Source organism: Neolamprologus brichardi, chromosome 18 (genome assembly GCF_056152115.1).
Source record: "Neolamprologus brichardi isolate AB-2024 chromosome 18, ASM5615211v1, whole genome shotgun sequence".
Taxonomy (NCBI): Eukaryota; Metazoa; Chordata; class Actinopteri; order Cichliformes; family Cichlidae; genus Neolamprologus; species Neolamprologus brichardi.
Window position 1 is genome coordinate 18,975,684 of NC_142121.1, and position 20,564 is coordinate 18,996,247.

Here is a 20,564-nt window from a genome sequence, read left to right on the forward strand (position 1 = left end):
TAGCAGGATTTAATGTTTGATGTGCAATCACTATAGTAGATTTCCTTCTATGTTTAAATAATTTAATTTCAGGTTCTGTGCCCAGAGGTGATTTTTCCTTTTTCAATTTTATGGCTTTTACCTATAATTGAAACATTTCTATGTCATCTACCAAGCAAGTAAATATAAATCAGGCTCAGAAGGATCAAAATGTAGAATTAAAATCATAGATTTAAACAAACTATAAGCATTTCAAGATGTTCATCATCATGATGTTTGCAGCAATCTGCTGTTTGTATTCACATCAACAGCTACACATTAAAATGCGATAAGTTATGGCTAAACAAGAAAATCATAGTACGGAAGCCAAAAGGGGACAAAAAGTCTCATAAATAAATGAAAATGAGTGTCGCTGAAACTTTGGCAGCTGCAAATGTTCTTACTCTCAAAAACATTGCCAATTCAGAAGTATTAATTTAAATTTATGTTATCTAAGTTTCACTCTGTAATGTATAGTTTGCAATCTGTGCTTGTAAACTTTTGAATTACAATATTATTTTATGTGATGATGAATTGAAATCAATCTCAGGTAAAAGTGAAAGCTTACAGAACTTAAAGTCCTGTTTTAATGATAATAGCTGCCCTTATAGACTTCCTTTTCTCATCATCGTAACAAAAATGTGTGCTGCTAGCATGAGATTTTTGATGTGCAGGAAGGACTGAAGTTTGGATTAATTTCTACTGTGGTAAGGTCATAGAAAGAGGGCTGCTGGTTAAAACTCAGCCAGCATGGCAAAGCTGATCTCGAGAGATCAGATTCAGCGTTCCATGTCCAGACCCAGACAGACTCACATCCATCTCACACAGATAAGACAGAGCTTTGTTTCCCCCCCTCCCTGCTGGCTATATAATGAGGGAGTGCCTATACACATCATACAATTTATGACTGTATTAAAATATTCATATTTATGTTTAGATCAAATGAGAGCATCAATCATCCATGCCGCAGACCCAATATGAGTTGCTTAAGTGCAACAAACAGATAGCAAAATGTAAATCCTGCATATCTCAAGCCATCAATCTGGCCAAAAACAGAGAATTTGAAGATTTTAAAGCCTCTCCGTTGCTATGAAGCCACCATGGGTAGCTGACCTCTTGCAGCCTGTAAGACTTCCCACTGTAAATGTCTCCCATCAGCTGAAGCTGTCACAGTTACATGTTTGATTTTTATGACTTGGATCTAGCTGTTCAGACCCACCTCAGCAAAGGCAGGGAGCTAAATGTGACGCCTGTGACAGGTGAGGGTTTTATATCTGGATGTGTCTTGCCAGGTTTAAAATATTCTCAGTCCCTCTGCATGCAGGCTTACCACTGCAGAAACTTCCCCAGTCGCCCTTGCTAATATTTTCTAATGACGTTATAAGCTACCGGTTTGTGTGTGAATGTATTTACTCAAGATATCACCACGCGGAAGAGCGGGACTATGGTTTGCAAATGTCACCCACTTTCTCGCTTCAGTTATTCAGAGATGAATGGCTGTAATGGATCCACGTCTGGTGCGTTTAAATAGGAAACTCAGCTGCATATTTTGACGCATATCCTCCTCGTGCCCAACAGATGTTTAATTAGAGATGCTGAAATTTTAATTTGAACTGATTTATGACGTCTGAATTATTAATGCGCTCAATTTTCGCCCAAATGTTGTCATGTTATAAAGCAAAAAAGACATTAGAGGGACTCGGGAAATAGCCAGTCAACATAGCCAAATAAGAAACCTTTAAATACAGCAGACACTGAAGCCACATCATTGTGTTTGTGCTGTTGAGTGAATTTTAAGGAGACATGGTTTTTAATGAGGGAACAGCTGTCACGTCTTAAAGGCAAAAAGCAGGACAGGCTTGTTTTGCAGCTCTGAAACATCAACGACTTAAAAGACCCGGAGAGAATGCCTGTTGTAGCTTTGTCAAATGCTAACATGAATTATTAATACCCCCATATAAACAACACTCACATCCACACCTGGCAAACACCATCTCTCTTTCTGTACATACAGTGCTGAAGTTTTTGTAGGTGCAGGTTTCCCCACGAAACCTGCACTCCAGCAGCATGTCCTCGAGCTGGTGACCGAGCCGACCCATCATCTCCGTGGTGTTGGTGTGATAATTGGGGGGTGGGGTGTAGCTGCTGAAGTCCAGGAGAGTGAGCAGACCCTGCTTGTGATTGTCTTTAAGGATAGACAGGCTCCTCTTTATGACTGTGTGATTATGATACAGGAGGTCCAACCAGTAGCCACTGTGATACAGGTCATCTTTAGTCAGAGAGGATACCCGGAAAACGTTTTTGTTGCAGAAGGTAACGGCTGGGAAAGACATGTTGTGAGCCCAGACCATGTAGATCTTGGTGACAGCGGGGTAGGACATCAAATAGAGTATTCGATTCCAGGACCAGGTAAAGAGGAGACTCAGACAAAGGAAGAAGGCCATGATCCAGATGACCCGCTGCGGTTTCGACTTGTCCGGAGAGAAGACAAACTTCAAACCGTGGATCTTGGTCCTCATTATGAAATCCACCGTGATCTCGTTCCATGTTGCTTTCAGCGAGCTGGACTGTGGGTTCTGAAGAGGGGGCTTCTGGGCATCACTTGATTTGTTTGGCTCCATGGAAACAGATTCGGATGTGGAGTCTTAAACCTTAATTGTGAGTCAAAGAAAGTGCTTCGTTGTCAAGTGCAGTTTCTAGGCTGCCCCCACTAGACTACAATTTACACATTTTCTCCACATGCATCTTAATATGTGTGTAACAGCGCGTGTGTGTATAAAAAAATCCAGGTAGCAGCGACTGGAGTCCTAACATGCAGCTGTCCCACTGTTCAGGCTTGAAAACACTTTGCCATGAAGATATAAACAAAGGAACTGTGCTCCTTGGGGGATGTAAAATTGATTTACATAATGATTCCTTTATGAGAAAAACAGCTGAATCACTCCATTAACAAAAACATCCAGCGTAACTATCCACACTCCTTCGTCAATAGACAAATGGACGTGATAATTGCAGATGTAAGCGACGGCTTCACTCCCAGAGGTAATCACTTTGAAAATTCGGAGAGGCTTACCCCTGTTGCTCAGATCTTTCACTCCTCCATCCCCCCTCTCCAGTGCCAGACAATACTTGCAGATTTCAGTGGTTTCTCTTTTTGTGCAGTAGCTGCCCAGAACCCAACTCCTCCCTTTTTCCACAGATTGAAGAGATGCTTTTTAGTGTGTTGACTTGAAGCCTGCAGAAAGGAATATAAAGCTTGTTGCCCCCCTACTCACTCCCTCTACAGTCGACTGGAGAATGAGGTGGAGCCACTGGATGAAATTGTTTTCCTTCGGTGATGAAGTGCACCTCCAATGGTATAGAGAGGAGGGGGTTGGTGGTGGTATTGATCAAAGTACAAATAATTGTGCTAAAGAAATTCCTCTAGAAAAAAAAAAAAGATGAAGTCTGAAGTTCTTTAATTTTGAAGCATTGCTCGCTCATGGGTTGATATGTCTATATAATTGAATACTGAAAGGGAGGCAGCAAGTTGGAGAAAAACAGCTAAATTTCCTTTAAAATGTGTTAGAAAAATATGTCACAGTACGATCTGTGATCTTCTTTTGCTCCAGTTTCAAGTATAATTTCACAAATGCAAAGTAATGAGGGCTGACATCCTGCTGCATGCAGATGTGGCTCTGGCTGATATTAAAGGTGCTTTGCTCCATTTAGTGAGACTATCAGAGGACTGTGTTTGGGAGAAAGTGATACTTTCCCCCCATTATTTTAGCTGGAATAATTTCAATCTGTAATGCGAGTATTGGCTGGGTAACCTGATCAAAGCTGAGGTGACAAATGGTTGTAAAAAATTATTGCGCAAAGTTAAAAATAGAAAGAAAAAATGTTTTATTACTGCGCAGACTTAGACCAGAGGGTGTCATATGCAGGTTTAGATGGTGGGAGCTAATAAAAAATAATTGGAATGAACTTATTTTAATATAACACAAAGGAGTGTAAATGACTCTCGGGCTTCGTAGAGTCTGGGTTTCACTGACTAAATGCCAGAGAGGATCTACCAAATGATTCTGTTAACACAATAATAACATATTCATGTAAATTATTTCAGTATTTGAGGGCATAAACATGGCTTTTTGCAAAAAGGCTGAGATATTAGAAATGAAGAATTCAAGTAACCGATCGGCTATCGTTTAATAATTTAAGCTAATTCCAGAAATTACAGCTGCTGTCCCTCTGCAGTGGACTTAAAGTATCCCACAATGCCTTGTAATAAGTTGCATGCAACCAGTGGTCATCGTTATCATCATTAATCTCCCTAGAGATAAATAAAGAGAAGGGCGACAAGAGCAACAGGAGCGCTCAGCAACGTAAACTACCATTCATGTTAATTTATTTGGGATAATGTGCATTTCACAGGCAGATTTATGTGCATAGAGATTAGTATTTGGGTAAATGTGAAGCATAGTTGGCTAGCCCTGCCCTGGCTGCTCAAGAATCCAGGAGGTCACCACATCTGAAGAGATGTATTTACACCAAACAGAAATTTCTCAGGTCTTTTAAGTTAATAAAACAAAAACAAAGCAAACTATTACACCTGACACTAAAATGATCCCCTTGATGAGCAGTAAACTGAGATCTGATGTACATATCATGGTCATTTTACTTCATCAGCCCTGAGCTGGGCAACAGTTTTTTTTTAACGTTCTGCTTTTTCAGGTTATAATTTCTAAGGAAGTATAGACAGTCTTTGGACAGCCAACTAAAATCTATCATCCATATAAATATGAAATGATTTCATTGTGATATTAAGAGTATTTTGTCATCTTTAGGCAGAGCCAGGCTAGCCTCACCTGATCTTTTAGGCTTTATGCTCAGCTAAGCTAACTGGCTCCAGCGACATACTTAGTCCTAAAAAAAAATCTAAACTGTAGCGATAGTAGCATAGACTGAATGCTAATTATGTAAAAAATTAAAGTTAAGGAAGAAGAGGTAGGAACATATACATAAGTGGTTCTGTAGTGTAGCGGTTTACACATTCACCCGATAAGCAAACAATCCCTGCTTTAGTCCCAGAAGATGCTAACCCCTTGGGGTTGTGTCAGGAAAGGAATCTGATGTTACTTCAAACACAGCTCCCCACTGTGGGACCCCTTGTGAAGAAGGGAGTAGCTAGACATAGCTTCTAAAACAGCATTTATAAAAAGCACTGACGAGGGCTGCGGATCAGTTACTGTTTTGTTTTTTTTAAAGTGGTTACACTTTCCTACAAAGGAGTTCTTTACAACCTCTGTCTTTTCTGGGGAAGGGGCTAAGATAAACAACATAAACACAATTAAAAGAAACTGTTCCACATATTTTTGACACTGCCACCTGGCGGCAGTACGACGCTTCAACATATAGATGATGGTCTGCAAAACCCTGCATCACACCTAAGCAGATAAACGTCAAATTACCCCTGTAAGAGCAAAATGGGCTCAAAATAAATGCTTGCACGTAATCCACAGGAAAGTCTGATATGTCACACTGAATTAGACACATGGCACTTCAAGCAGTCCAGCAGCCATCAAATCTACTTTAAAGTGCCAAGAAACACCACTAATTTATCTGTGGTATCTCTTCTATTTTCACATGTCGTGTTATTAAATTATTGTGCTGTCTGTGGTGATCGCGTCAAGATATTCATCTGAAATTATTCTGTCTTGGTTTGTGCTGTCCTCAAAATCAGTGCTGACAGCAAAGTATACGTTAGTGAAGGTGTGATTAGAAAAAAACAAAGCTTCTGACTAGTGCAGGATAAATATAGGTTGTTTATTAATCTTCAAAGAAGCAAAATGTGATTCAAAGAAAGATTTATATAAAAACAATTTCTACCCAGCCATTTTATTAAAGCCAAATTTACAAATGCATTACAAAAATAAAGCAACACTGTTTCCTCTGTGTTCAAAAGTCGTGATATTAATAGTCTGATAAGATTAATGAATGCCTGGATACTGAAAAACAAAGAATAGAGAAGGTTAAAGCTTCAATACAGTAACGATGGTTATTTTCCCTCTGTGTCCTTTCTAGCTTTCCAGCAGCAAAACAAGTAAATTAATTGGCTGAATTTAGCTCTAACAGCTACTATATGTCATGTCTGCACCACCCATCCCTTTTGCCCTCCTGACACAACAGATGCCCAGTATTGCTTTTCTTTTAGCCTTATATCTGAACCACTTTATTCTATAAAAACAACTGGATAAGCGTTTAATTGGAGAAATAGGGTATCTTTAATAATAATAACTTTAATTAGAGTAACTATTTGCATAGTTCTTTTCAAAATGCACAGTTATAAAGTGCTCCACAGTTTGTATAAAACTACTCAACTACATAAAGTTTGTGAGCTACAATCTCAAAATAATCACCTCTGGTTTCAAAATAAGAGCAACCCAGGGGCCAACCCCTGGAATACAAGTCTTACTGGAATTTCACTTGAAGCCAGTACTAGCTAATGGCTAATTTTTATTTGTAGTTTAGCAGAAAACAAGACTGGATGAGCTTTGCTGGTCAAGAGTAGTAGCAATGTTCTGAGCAGATATTGCTCATTGTTTGGCTTAACAGAAAACTACAGTCATGTATCATTAGCACAGCAACGGTAGCAGATTCCTTTGAAGCTATTTAGTAGATAATCCAGGGGTAGCATATGGAAAGAAAAGTGAACTGGACCAAGAACTGAGCCTTGGGAGACACCACATATCAGGGGTGCTGAGGAGGACATGTAGTTATAAATATGAAATTTGAAAAAGAGAAGTGCCAGAGATACTGACCCAGAAACTCTATAATCTGTAAATAAAAATGAAGGGCGAATAAGTCAAGCAATACTCAAATGGAATACTTACCTTTATCTAAGCTCATAAGAATCTCATTAGTAATTTTAAGTGTTGCTGTTCCAGTGCTATAATTTTGTTGAAAACCAGACTGGAATTTATCAACATATTGTTACCCTATTTCAAGTAGCTGATGAGCAACAGCTTTCTTGAGGAATTTAGAAATGAACAGCAATTTGTAAATTGGCCTATAATTGTCTAAAACATTGGGATCTAGTGAGGGGTCTTAAAACAGACAAATGCTGACTGTTTTAAAGTATTCTGGCATGCAGCCAGATGATAGCGACTGACTGATAATAAAGCGAAGTGGGGGGGGACCTCTTTAACAAATTTAGGATATGCACATATGAGAAAGTATACTCAGGGAAATCAGGAAGAAATTGAATAATAGAATTGGTTGAGAAACCTGTACAGGTTGGAAGGATCCAGGTTTAATGTGCCCCATTAATATCATAGGGCATGCAACCCCCCCCCCCCCCCCCCCCAATAAATAAATAAATAAATAAATAAATAAATGTCTCACATCGAGCAGACAACATGGCAGGAGAACAAGACTGACATGACGAGCTCTTTTCAGTGAGAGCGATCCAGTCAAATTTTGATATTTGATTTGTACTGACACGACACTTGACAACCTGTTTCAGACCCAGTAAAGTCACCCAGGCCAAATAAGGAGAACAAGAATACTAATGCTGTATGTGTAGCAGCAGAGTAGGACACCCAACAATACCATCTTATCTGCCTTGTTTCTCCATTTATTGACCAGCTGTACAGACTTCCTCTATTCTCATCGTCTTTGGAAAGATGCCAATAGATATGAAGCGCATTTAACTAGTAAGTTAATTGCTTGAGCTCATTTATTCTATTCAAGCGTAGTGGAGGCGTGTGGCAGGCTGCTCCCATGGTCTCGGAATCATCCCTCGTCAGCAGTTTGAACCAAAACGCAATTTCATTACTCTGATCTCCAGAGGTTACACACTAGCAACACATGACAATCATCTTTACTCTCTTAACATGTGCTCTCTGACAGCGGCTATCCATCCTTTTTTCGATGTGGTATTTTCAAACAAAAGTAAACCGTGCACTTTAGGGGCAGGGATAACTCAGTAGGTAGAGTGGTTGCCCCATGATCGGAAGGTCGGGGGTTCGACTCCACTGAACAGCTACCCTGAGGTACCCCTGAGCAAGGTACCGCTCCCCGGGCGCTGCATTGGTGGCTGCCCACTGCTTCACTGGATGAATGGGTTAAATGCAGAGGAGTAATTTCCCTACGGGGGCTAACACATACACACATTATTACTTAAAAGGGACCTATTATACTTCTTTCCGGCTAAACCTTTTTTTATTCTTGGTCTCTACTAGATGGCTTTGCATGACTCACAGTTTGAAAATCTTATTTCATTTTTCATTCATGCAGATTTTTTTTTAGCTTTGCCACCCTTGCTATAAGTCAACTTCCCTCTGATTGGCTGCCCCTTGCAAACAGAAGGTTTGAACAGCAGATTGGCGGAGCTGCTGTTCTCACAGTCAGAGCTCAGCCAAAAACACTAAAATGCTCCATAGAGTCAGTTGATAATTCTGGGATTTTATAGTAGTAGGTATTGTAGCTTTAAAGGACAGATGTAACTATTTTTTGTATTCATTTTTGTGTAAAATACTTAGAGATGTCCTGAATTGAAGAGCAACATAATCGCAATAAAAAGGGCTTTGTACACCCGGGCCAATGTGAATTGTAAAGACAAAAGCTTTAAATCTGGTGTCAGACTCTGTAATCACAGCACTGCAATGATTTCAAACTTTTTTCTATTATGAAAAACTTTCATAACTCTGTTTGTTTGTCAACTCTTTCCCAAATCATTAATTTAATTAAAATATCCCCTCCAACACAGTGCTGCACTGACACAGGAATATATAGCACTCTGGGCAAAATGTAATGATTTTTCTTACCAATAAAATTGCTATCCTCCGTACTGAAAACAAACGTCTGCTGCTCACACACTGCTATTGTTATCATCCTTTGGATGAAAATGTATTTAAACTGTGTCTCAGTACCGAATCATGTAATCAGAGGGTTGTGGTGCAATAAGAAAAATTACCAAATTCAAATAAGCATCTCAAAGAAAAGTAAAACCATTTGAAATATCTATTCTTTCAGATTTTTGTATTACTAGCCCGACTTAAAGAGCAACTCGGTGATCCCTCAGGCTGTCAGGGAATGACACTAACCATCCTCTTTTATGTCAAAGCCGAGGCAAACCCCAGCGGTCTCATTAGAGGAGGAGCAGAGATTTGACTGAGTAAAGGGGAGAGCTCCTTCAAGGGCCAGTGAGAATGTTCAACACCAAATGAAATCCTGGCAGCAATTAGATGCACATCACAACCTCACAGAGTGCAGCCGGGGAAGAGAAGAAGGTGGACACAAGGCATGCACAGCATTAATGTCCACTCACTATTAAAGCTTAGCTAATTAGCTGATTAGTCATTTAGGGTATTTATGAGCTGTTTAGGAAAATCTTAAGCAAAAATGCCAAACACTGTTTTCAGCTTTTTGTTATTTCTTAGTCTTCTATAACATATAGAGAGCGCAAACAGTTAACCAAGAAAATAACTTTCAGATTAATTAATAATGAAAATAATTCATTCATCTGTCCCAATGCCCTAATGCCTGCTTACTGAAAAAGGATGCTGCTATTATAGTACATGTATTATTAATCATTATTAATCAGTCTGTTAAATAATCTCTCCCTCTCATGCACATTATATATAGTTTTCCTTTAATTAAAAGATGTATTGATTAGATCATATAAAGTTCCCCCACAGAGTTCGGGATCGCCTCCTTTATAATAATGCCAGTCAAATAGCATATATTAAAGTCAGACACAAATCTAAACATTTGATAAGCTGAGATCAGAGAACATTTGTCAGCCTCGGAGAATCTAAACTGATCCAAAGCTTATCAAAACAGTCGCTTATTCAGTTGACAAAAGGATTAATGCGTAAACAGAAATGACCCTGTGTTGGCTTTGAACTGCATTTTACACCGACTGCAACGTGTTTGATTTATTCCACTCAGCACATTTTCCGATGAGCAGGCCAAACTGCGATGACAGAAAAACAGTATTCAGTGTCAGCCTTGAAAGTTTTAAGATGAAAATTTATAAAGCTCCGTATTATTTAGAGCTTGAATAAATAAAGCCGGAGCACACTGAGTAGCATAGCATATTCTCTATGAGGTCAGGAATCCTCATTGCTATGCAGCATGTCAGACTCGGCGTTGCATGAAAACTTGAAAAACTCCCTGAGAATTTCCAAATTTTAGATTTAGGCCAGCTGAGAGACAGGCTGAGAGACACTGTGATTTAAAATGACCAAACAAATGCAAATCTGGACGAGACAGCCAGACAGAGCAGAAATGTTTGCAATCAGACTGTCACTCTGTTGGACGGGCAGCTTCTTTAGCAGAGGGAGACATCTTGTGGCCTGCCTCTAAATGAAACTAACCTCTCACACAGCCACTTTGTATGCTGCACCAGTCGTGCACGGAAACCCTGAGTGGATATTTTTTGCTAAGAGAGGCTTATACTGTGAAATGCCTCATATAAAATTCATCAAAAGGAAGAAACATTGCCATACACTTTGTAGGAAAATTAATTAAACAAAAAAATACACCAAAGCTGCTCTGAAGGAACATATTCAGCGTACATTTATTGGACATAAAAATGTTCGTCCTTGTTTTTTGTTACATTCCCCCCCCCCCCAAAAAAGTGCTGTTTCGTTGAGCTGAGGCAGCATGGTTTTTTTTTCTGGTTCAGTTAAAAATGTGCCCTCCCATTACTTATTTAAAATGTAGAGTAATTACAAAGATCTCTGGTGCAGCATATGTACAGTATATCCTCCCAAGTAAACCAGGTGGGGGGCAGATGCAGTCTGTATCAATAAAACACAGATGCAGCTGGCTACACCTGCTGTCTTTTTCCCTTGTTCCATTCCAGGCAGAATCCAAGAAACGCTGTCACTCAAGCTTTCACTCTGCAGCCTGCAGTCACACTTTGATAAACTCACTCCTCGAATTTCCTCACCGGTACTTTTGCAGGGATAATGTCTTTTTTTTCCTCATCTTGTTTGCTCAGCTGGAGGCTTTTGGTACCCTGAATCCATTCAGGGATAAGCACTTGCCAGCAGTCTAAAATTGCCACAGTGTAACCCAGCATTCCATCAGGAACTTTTTTTGCCCCCCTCATGTATGTGTTAAGAATAAAAAGCATATCCTTAAACGTTCCTGAGGCTATACACCAATTCTCTCCCTCGCCAGCATTTAAAGGACTTTTATTACAGAATACAAATTTTGAAAGCCAATTACACGTTCATAGTTTAAAAATCACAACTGAAAAAACAAACAATGAAGGCAAAAGTAGGCAAAAGTACCTGGGCACCCACACATTACTCCTACAGGAGCTGCTTGGCCATGAAAACCCATGACACTAAGCTCCCAACACAGAATCTTTGTGCAGATGCCAGAGGAGTTTTGGAGCGGTGCACTTACTGAGTTACCACAACATTGGTGCCGCAGTACTTTATGTGGTCTGACACTTGGTGGCTGACTTGCTGCAGTTCATAATCACAACATAAAATCATGACATTCTTAGTCGTATGATTTCTAAATTTAATTTTTCTGACAACCTTACAGAGATTTAAATCTTTGTAACTGAAAACAGTATGTTAATAATACTAATTAATCAATTATTTTAACCTATAAAACTATATTCGATTAAATTGTATTTTTATAGCACCAAATCACAGCAGCAGTCACCTCAAGGCACTTTACATAGTAAGGCTAAGACCCTATGTATGCATGCATGTGTGTGTGTGTGAGTTACATAGTGTTTTGATGCATTCATATGCAGCATGTCACACTGCGTTTATAATATCTGACTGTGACAGGCTGAGTTGTTATTAACTCAGCCTGTCATATTAATCGCTGAGTTGTTATTAATAATGAAAAACCATCCTTTCTAACCTCTCTAACACTCCACTTCAGTTAATATATAAATCATTCACCACAGTCATGGGGCAGGTTAACAGATGTACGCTGACGATATGGTGATATATGTCTCAGACAAAAATGTCTCGTCTGTTTCTTTGCATCGTTTACATTCCATAGCAGCACGACTTTAAAACTCTCAGCATTAATAAAACTGTCAGTTTGCCTCTCTTCCGGGGCTCAGTACTGAAAGAAGCCCATAAGTTAAATTTAGAGGCAATTCACAGAACAGACCTCATTTAGATATTAGATTATCTTTCATTTACCTTCAGAACCTTCAGGTGAACCCTGAAGCTACTCAGCTACTTTAAATCTTATTATACTGCAGTCTGAACAAATAAATACAAACATACAGTACATACAAAAATAAAAACCACTTAGACTTGAGTGATCTAGGAGGAAAGAAATCTCACAGAATCCAGTGAGCTCTTTAGAACGACATAATCTTTCAAAATGTTTGTTAAGGCAGACTGCATTACTAGGTGCTTGACTGTATACAAGTTTATACTCATGGCAGTGAAAACACCTGTATTGAAAGAGGTGTGGCCTAATAATAAGGCATAACAATAGGTGATGTCTAAGCTCCTCTGTCTAAAGGTGCAACGGGTTGAAAAATTAAGACGATGCAAAGTGACAAAAATAGCAGAAATAAACATGTTCACATGCTGGTACAAAAAAGTATTTTGGTATTTATGGGTAATTTATTTCTTCAAGATGACTAAAAAGGTGATAAATTATTTTATGGCTTTACTATTTAAACTGCATTAAGGCTTAAAGTTAGGGCATTTCCACTTTAACTTACTAGTAGGCTTAGTAGGCTTCACCCCTGTTAATTGACTGGACTGGATCTCTGCAGCATGTTTGTGGTGTTTTCAGATATTTTAGTGGATTTATCTGAAAGAAAAAAATAGATGGCCTGCTGTGCGGATCATTCATTTGCATGTTACTTAGCAAAAATACCTGGTGATGGTGTCAGTTTAATGGAGCTATGCAGTATACTCCATTTGTCCATATATGATCAATTCTGCCTTAAAAACAACAACAACAACATGACACAAACATGGCCAAATTACTAATGCTGATGTTTCACAACAAGGTATCACAAACCAGTGGGTTCATCTTCTATATACAGTCTATGATATTGACCAAATAGTCTTGAAGAGTAATCTCAGAAAGCAACTCCACACTTTGAAAGGTGCAGTGCATAACATTAATTGGCTAAGAGACCAGGATGTAGATCCCAGAGGCCATTAGTGGAGGGGGGAAAAAAGCTAAATATGGCTTCTGAGGTAATCAAAAATCAAAAGAACTTTGATAAGAACCATTAGTCATTTGTGCTCCATCTGTGTTCAGTAGATTAGGAAAACTTGGGAGTACAATGCATGCTGTTGTTTGAATATCATGATGCCAGGAGGCTGATAATCTACAACAAAACATAATGGCTCTATTGGTTTTGGACAGAGCCATATTTGTGTCCGGTGTCTCCACCTAACAAGCCAATTAACTTAAGAGGTTCTGTCAACTGGCACCTCCGATGTCTGCCTATGGTCGTATGCCGGATGTGCAAGTCAGCATAAAGCACCCTCGCACAGCATCCCCTCCATGAATTCCTTCAGTATTCCTCCTCAGCGCCATTGACTGGACTGCCAATGCTGCACTTAGAGTAACAGCGATTTGCACAGTAACCTTTTCTGACACTGAGTACTGGAATAAACACATAAAGTATTTGTAATCTGGCCTGTCATCTATGCTCGGTGCCTCAGATTTGTTTATTTCATTGTTTGCACTATACTCTATTTTATCTCTACTCTCCTTTTCATGCTCTAGGCAGCAGTGTAATTTTGTGCTCCTTCACACACCTTCTTCCTTTCATCTCTCCTAATGCTTCCAGTTGTGCATCGAGGCACTGGCTCTGCTCCAAAGCAGGCTGAATCACAGTGATGGTGTCAGTGCTCAGCTGAGTCCCAGTCCCACCTCAATCTAAGCACAGCGCAGCCTCTTTTTCTGTTTTCTCTTTCTCATTTGTTTCCATTTTGTGTCAGCGCTCCCTTCAGCTCTATTTGTCGCTTTTCACCCTTTCCACCTCTCTCTGGTATAAGCAACTATTCTTTTGTACTTTTCTCCACGTTGCCTATTTTCTCTCTCTGTCTGCATCTCTGACACTCAATCCTGTCTTCTGCTTCTTTTACTCACCTTTTTCTTTTCTTTGACCTCCAAAGCCAACATCAGACTCCGGACGATACTGCAGCGCATAAAGTAAAACACCAGCTCCTGGCTCTACCTTTGGCAGGCAAGACTTAATGTAATATTAAAAAGGAAGCTTAAACCAAAGGTCTTTTGTTACACCATAAACTAATAGATCTACAGGAAGTTCAGTCACAACACAGAAGATCAAGCGTAATGGGATAAACATGTTAGGATCAGCTCTCTGCAGTGGCATGGGCCGGCTAAAGTGCTGAGCTGGTGATCGATTGAAATGATATTACACCAGCTTCGGCATGCATCCTGCATATACACAATGACAGATGATTTATTTGGTGTGAGCTAGTCTTGCAGGCTTCAACCACAGCAATGATTCAGGGTGTGTTGGGGTGCTTACGCTTTTGAGTATTAATGAGGTAATCAATCACACGCCACTTCACAGACAGTGTGTAAGGCACCAAGATGGAGGCATGAGATTAATTTGATAATGAAGTAAAGCCTCCACCAAGACAGTTATTTGGCAAATCATATATATTATAATCTAAAAATGGTTTTCTTTAATGTGATGTTGTGTCATATACAGCGTCCTAGCTACCAAAAACTGTAGTCTGAACACGGCTTGTTACCACAGACTGATCCAGGGACATTCAAGGCTATATTTCTATGTATATTTAGAGCACCGCATGGGCAGAACATTCCCAGCCTCTACCATCTGCCAGCTTTTAAATATACGAGAGTCGTTCTCCACCAGTAAATTACAGCATCTCTCCCCCCAAAAAAATATTTCATTACTTGATGCAAAGGGAGTGATTGCACTTGGGGGCGCTGATATTTCCCCTATGAGATTTCTCAATACGACTGCACCCATACCCAGCTCATTAGCTGAAACATCTGGTCTTTCCTGTCACTGTCAGGCATGCCAAGTTTCTCCAGCCACTCTTACTTTGTCTAAAATGCTACACATACGTACACGCTTGCATGTACTGAAATAGGACATCTGAAAAATGTTATCAAACTACAGTGAAGTATTAGTTGTATGCTACAACTAATATGGTCGAATAGCTACAAAACTTTGTACTAAGGGGTTTAAATAGGAAAATAGAGCCGTATGTTTATTCTAATGATGTCCTTTTAAAAGCCATACAAAAATGGATCAACTAAGTGCATCAGCAGAGGTATTTGAATGATTCAGTGCATATATTTTCTCAGGTTTTTCCACATACACAGAGCTAATTGTCGGATGTTGTCTAGACCTTGTGTGAGTCATTTTGTGTTGATGTTGCTGAAGTATATAATGGGTAATCTCAATTCCATCCCATCTTATCTCCTATGAGAGGACCTGCCTCTCAGCCTCCCACAGAAAGATCAGCAGGCCGAGGGAATCGAGGAAGGGGGAATTCAGGCAGCTCTATGAATCTTTAATTAGTTCCCTCTATACTTAGGCCCTTCGAGCATCTCCAGTTTCTGACATTTAGCTGAAATGTGCCCTTTGTATGCAGGGATGTGAAGAAGCCAAGGTCATCTGACTGATCACAGTGATATCAAAATGCATCTTTATTAGCTCATATGCACTGTGTTGTTTTTGAGAATATGACTCGAACCTGATGAGTCATTTAAATGTGCAAGTCTTCATAGCAGGTGTGAGGTTTGGTTTGAGTTGAAAAGCCAAAGCTTTTCTTTTAATGTGAATCACTTTCACTAACAAAAAAAATAAATAAATAGCAACAGTAGTGCTACATTAGAACAGCTAGGTAATTAGTATAAATCGTTTGCCTCTGTTTCACTGCTGGTTCCCAAAGAAACTGTGCAGCCTGAGACACCCGTCTCAGGCTGGGTTTTCATCACTCAAATCAATGGCCCATTTCATCGAAATACAATCCTTCCCCTGTCTCTGCAGCAGGGCGATTAGGTTCCGCTCAGATTCTGCTGACATAATTTTATTTCTTTCGTAAAGACCTGAAAATTGAGAAGGAAAAACTGGAGTTCACACAAAAAAAAATAAAAAAAATGAAGGCACACAAGTTAAGACAAATTACCTTTTCATCTCTACAATGACATTGTTCCTGTGACATTATGTGCTTTAGATTTTTGTGATCGGAGACAAATATTTAGAACATTTGGTGCCATTACTACGATGAAGACGACAATCCTTCTGAGGTATTTACAAAGAAAAACAGTAAAAACCCTACTGGTCTTGAAAACAGCATATGCTTGCTTCATAATGCATGATGCATGATGCCAGCAGAGATTTGTTGAACCATATGGCACCTCAGTAGATTAAACGTTTCGGAGGACACTTTTAAGAAAGTAACTCTCATTTCTCCTTCATGAAAAATTACAGCTAATAGCAGTCACAAAGTGAAGAACTGGACCCAGCATAAATATTGGCATCACTATAAAGGCGAACCAAACACATTCCTGCTTTGTAAACAGAGATAAAGTGCTGCTTTATTAGTATTCCTCAGAAACTTTTCCTCTTCCACCCACGTACGTATTGTTCTCCCTAAAGCTACTTTATCTTTTCACAAACATGTCATTTATACTAGTATTTTTTTTTTTTTTTTTTAAAAAGGGATTATGTTAAGAAAAAAAGCTCAATTACGCAGTGACAGCATAATTTGAAATAAAGTGATGTCTCCTCTACTAACGATATCTGATTTGAATGATTATGCTCATCATGACATCATGACAGTGCTCATTTTGGAAATGTAACGTCTTTGAGCAGATCTCCTGGTGTTTAGAAACATAAACAGACTCATTTTTCACTTCACCCCGGGCAAAATGAAGCGCTGGAATTGTAGTTTTATAATGAATATTGAACAGCTCACAGTTGTTGGTATTTTTGCCCGAGGCTGTGTTTCTGTTCAAATTTTGCTTTCAAGCTTTCTATTAATAATAACACACAATTTGACACACCATTAAATATTTTGTTTAAATATTAATGAATCAGCAATTAACCTGTTGAGACATTATGAAATATTGCAGAGAGAACATGTTCAACCTCTCATTGTGATCTTGCTTGGGATTTTTTTGTTTTAGCCCTAAATGATTGAGAAGTGGCTACACTGATCTCACTAGAGGTGACACCTACATGAGGAGCCTTACTTACTGTGGTGAAGTTCTCTGGACCACAGTCCTTGCCTCTGTATTTGCAGTCAAGCAGCATCTCCTCTATGTTATGACTAGTCCTCTGCACAAACTCCAGCATGTTGAAGGTCTTGCTGGGGAAAAACTTGGTGTTGCTGTCTGTGGGTTGCCCTATAGCGGCCATGAAATCATCAAAGTCTCCTTGTTCCACACCCAGGAGTCCAGCCATCCAGAAGATGTCATTCCTCCGGAGCTGGGACTTTCGAAAGGTGTTGTAGTTGCAGAGGGTTATGGCTGGGAAATACATGACGGGACTGTCCATTTCATCCAGAATTGTAACATGGGGGTATTGATAATACTCGATCACACGGTCGGCCACTTGGAGCAAGAAGATGGAAAGCGAGGCGCTGAATGCAGCAGCCCAGAGCAACCGCCGGAAAGTCACTCCACCAGGCAGAAATATGTGGCTCAGGCCGTGGAGCGTGCAGTTGGCCCCGAAAACAGTGATGTCTGATGGGGGACGTGGCGCTTCCTCCTCTGGAGCTCCCATTTTCTCCAAATATTTCCTCAGTCAAGTTTTGCGGTTGTCAGATGTCGTGTGGCTGCAGCGGTGCCCTAACGAAAACTGATGGTAGCAGAGAGGTTTAGCCAACCAAGGGGAGGCTGGACAAGACGGTGTCTGGTTTCCCTTTCCCACCCGAGGGAGGGGAAAGGGTTGGATATCTGGAGCTGGGAAGCAGCAGTGAACTGTAATATCAACCATTCCACCATAAGATCTTAGAGGGCACATTGAACGCAAGAGATAGAGTTTCAACTGGGAAGTAAGCCTCACTTCCCTCGCGGGTAGCAGTGGATAGAGTCCAGATTGATGCAGCAGAAAGGCAAACGTCAAAGTAAGGCACATTACTGACCTCTGGTACTCAAATACTATTCTCTTCTGTTAAAATTCCTTTTCTAGTGGAAGCTTCCAGACATTTATTTGTGTTAACTTGTGAATACTCCCCTTTAACACTTGCATTGGGGACCTTTACTGTTTTATCTCAAACTGAATGATTCACTGTCATTTAATCAGTGTCAGCCAGTAAAAACCCTCGGAGACATCATAAATATGATGTCATGCAGATAAAAACATGGCTGTTTGACAGCCAGCTGACATTTTAAAGCTACAACATGTGATGAATTCTCAATTAGCTTCACATTTAGCTTGAGATGCCACACACCTTAGAAGCTACACTGGAGTAATAATTTAGTGCTTTCTTTAATAGCAGATGCATAGGGATTGTTCTGAAAGGTCAAAGTATTGCTCTTTCATGGTTTTCAGTTAACTTTTAATTCCTCCTGACAGAATCTAAATATGACACCCGTGTTAATCATGTTATGATGTGTGTAATTGGTAATATATAACAAAGCATTATGTTAGAAGGTAACATACATATCTGACTTATTTCTTTTAAACCATTGAAATGGGTTAAAATAAGTACACTAGGTTCTTGTCAGTACACATGTACCTGATCCTTTAAGTTTAAAGCAAACATCTTCTTCTCTCCTGCCGCAGTCTCCTTATCATGAGTTTTGTAACTGCATCAATTATTAATGCGCCCTCCTGCATATTTTTTAACTCATGGACAGAGGTGTATATTTGCAGAATGTGAGCCTGAGGCTACTTCAGTTCACACTGGCGAGAATCTGTCTCGACTAGAATTGATCAGCTTAGAGGAGCATTCATTTAAAGCAAAGTTAATAAGGTAACTGATGCTGGGACCTCAGCCACAGCTTTAATGGCCTGCCAGGACTACTTATAACAAGGCTGGTTAACCAGTTCAGACCAGCTTTCTTTCCCTACTAAGTAATCTCTTATATTTACTAGAGATGGCACGATACCACTTTTTTATGTCCGATACCGATACCGATATCATAAATTTGGATATCTGCCGATACCGATATGAATCCGATATAGTGTGTTTTTTAATCAATAAAACGTTTTTTTAATATCTTGCTGCATTTTGTATAAGTTCATACTCAAGTTTAAATAAATAACAACACTAAAGCTATTCTGTTATACCTGTATGTAAAAAATACACTGCGCCCAAAATATTTCATACTTCAGCAATACTGATCAAACTAATAACCTTAAACCTGCTCCATCCTCCCTATTCTGGTATATTAAAGAGTACTTAGCAGAAATATTAAGCAACCTAACTAATAGGGTTGCAAACTCCCAGCAAAAAAAAAAATAGGGAACCACCCTCCACCTCATGATGCTTAATCGATGTAATCAAATTTAATTTGATGCAGGGGGAAAATGCACAGAAATAAATTATTTTTCAAGAATAATTAAATAGATTCAACATCTTTCTTCAACAGAATTGCAGACTGCACAGATGGTATCTTCCCAAAGGAAAAAGTAGTATAGCTTACTAGGGTATATTAGACTTAACAGTTACTATATACAGTAATGGACTTCTATATATTTTACATCAGATTAAAACTTTGGGTGTAAGAGTCAGATAGTTGTTTATTAAAAGCTAGACATTTTAAATGAGAATAAGAAAGAAAAGTATGTCTTTGTGCCCCCTTTTTCCTGTTCATGCCCTATCGGCCCCCCTGGCTAAACTTTGCTAGATCCGCCCCTGCACAGTTACCAGCAGTCAGCTATGTAGAAAAGGATCCTGGTGTAGAAAGTATTAATAAATAAATTCTAACAACAGCTTATCAAGCTTAAACGTGCTGCTGTTGTTCAGCCGCTGGTTTCCTCTTTCTGGAGAGAAGTGGGCCAAAAACGAAGAAGAGAGACGGACTCGCGACAGAAAAGCCGATCAGCTGATCATTAAGCAGTTTCACGATTGAAGTAGCAGCAGGAGAGAGAGAGAGAGAGAGAGAGAGAGAGAGAGAGAGAGAGAGAGAGGGGCAGTCGCTCCATAAGCTTTACAAACATTCAGAGATGAACTTACACACTTGCTTTACTTCTCTCTGGGAAAACTTCCTCGGAGATGAAATGCTGGTTTGCTAGCTAGGCTACAAATACACACAGCCGCTCTATCACGTGATGCACACTGCTGCGACGTGCTACGCTGTGTAGCAAGTTTTGTGAGGTGCTTTTTTGATATTTAATGGATCGGATTACATTTTTTATTTCTCGCCGATATCCAGTAATTTGGGTCAGTATCGGACCGATACCGATACGTAATATCGGATCGGTCCATCTCTAATATTTACTGATTTATATCTACTTCCTTGTGCTTTTTTGATGCTTCCATCTCACTTTATCATTTCTCTTCTTTATTCAGCTATGTGCACTTACTTCCTTTAGTTGCTGCGAGTGACAGCTGACTTCTGTGAGTCGTATTGTCTTGTAT

At 39.5% G+C, this 20,564-nt stretch overlaps 1 protein-coding gene across 6 annotated transcripts in view; it reads right to left on the reverse strand.

Moving 5' to 3' along the window:
• asic1c (acid-sensing (proton-gated) ion channel 1c) overlaps positions 1-20,564 on the reverse strand; it is a 109,545-nt gene that overhangs the window by 16,384 nt on the left and 72,597 nt on the right. For 2 of the 6 annotated variants that reach the window (XM_006786352.3, XM_006786350.3), the window contains exon 1: positions 2,031-3,243. The exons of 2 other annotated variants lie outside the window; for them this stretch is intronic. In XM_006786352.3, the coding sequence (XP_006786415.1) occupies positions 2,031-2,639 (609 nt within the window). In that variant the 5' untranslated portion in view covers positions 2,640-3,243. Of the gene's footprint in view, positions 1-2,030; positions 3,247-17,230; positions 17,802-20,564 lie in introns of those variants that run through there. 2 more of the 6 variants (XM_035906103.2, XM_006786351.3) reach the window with 2 other exon arrangements.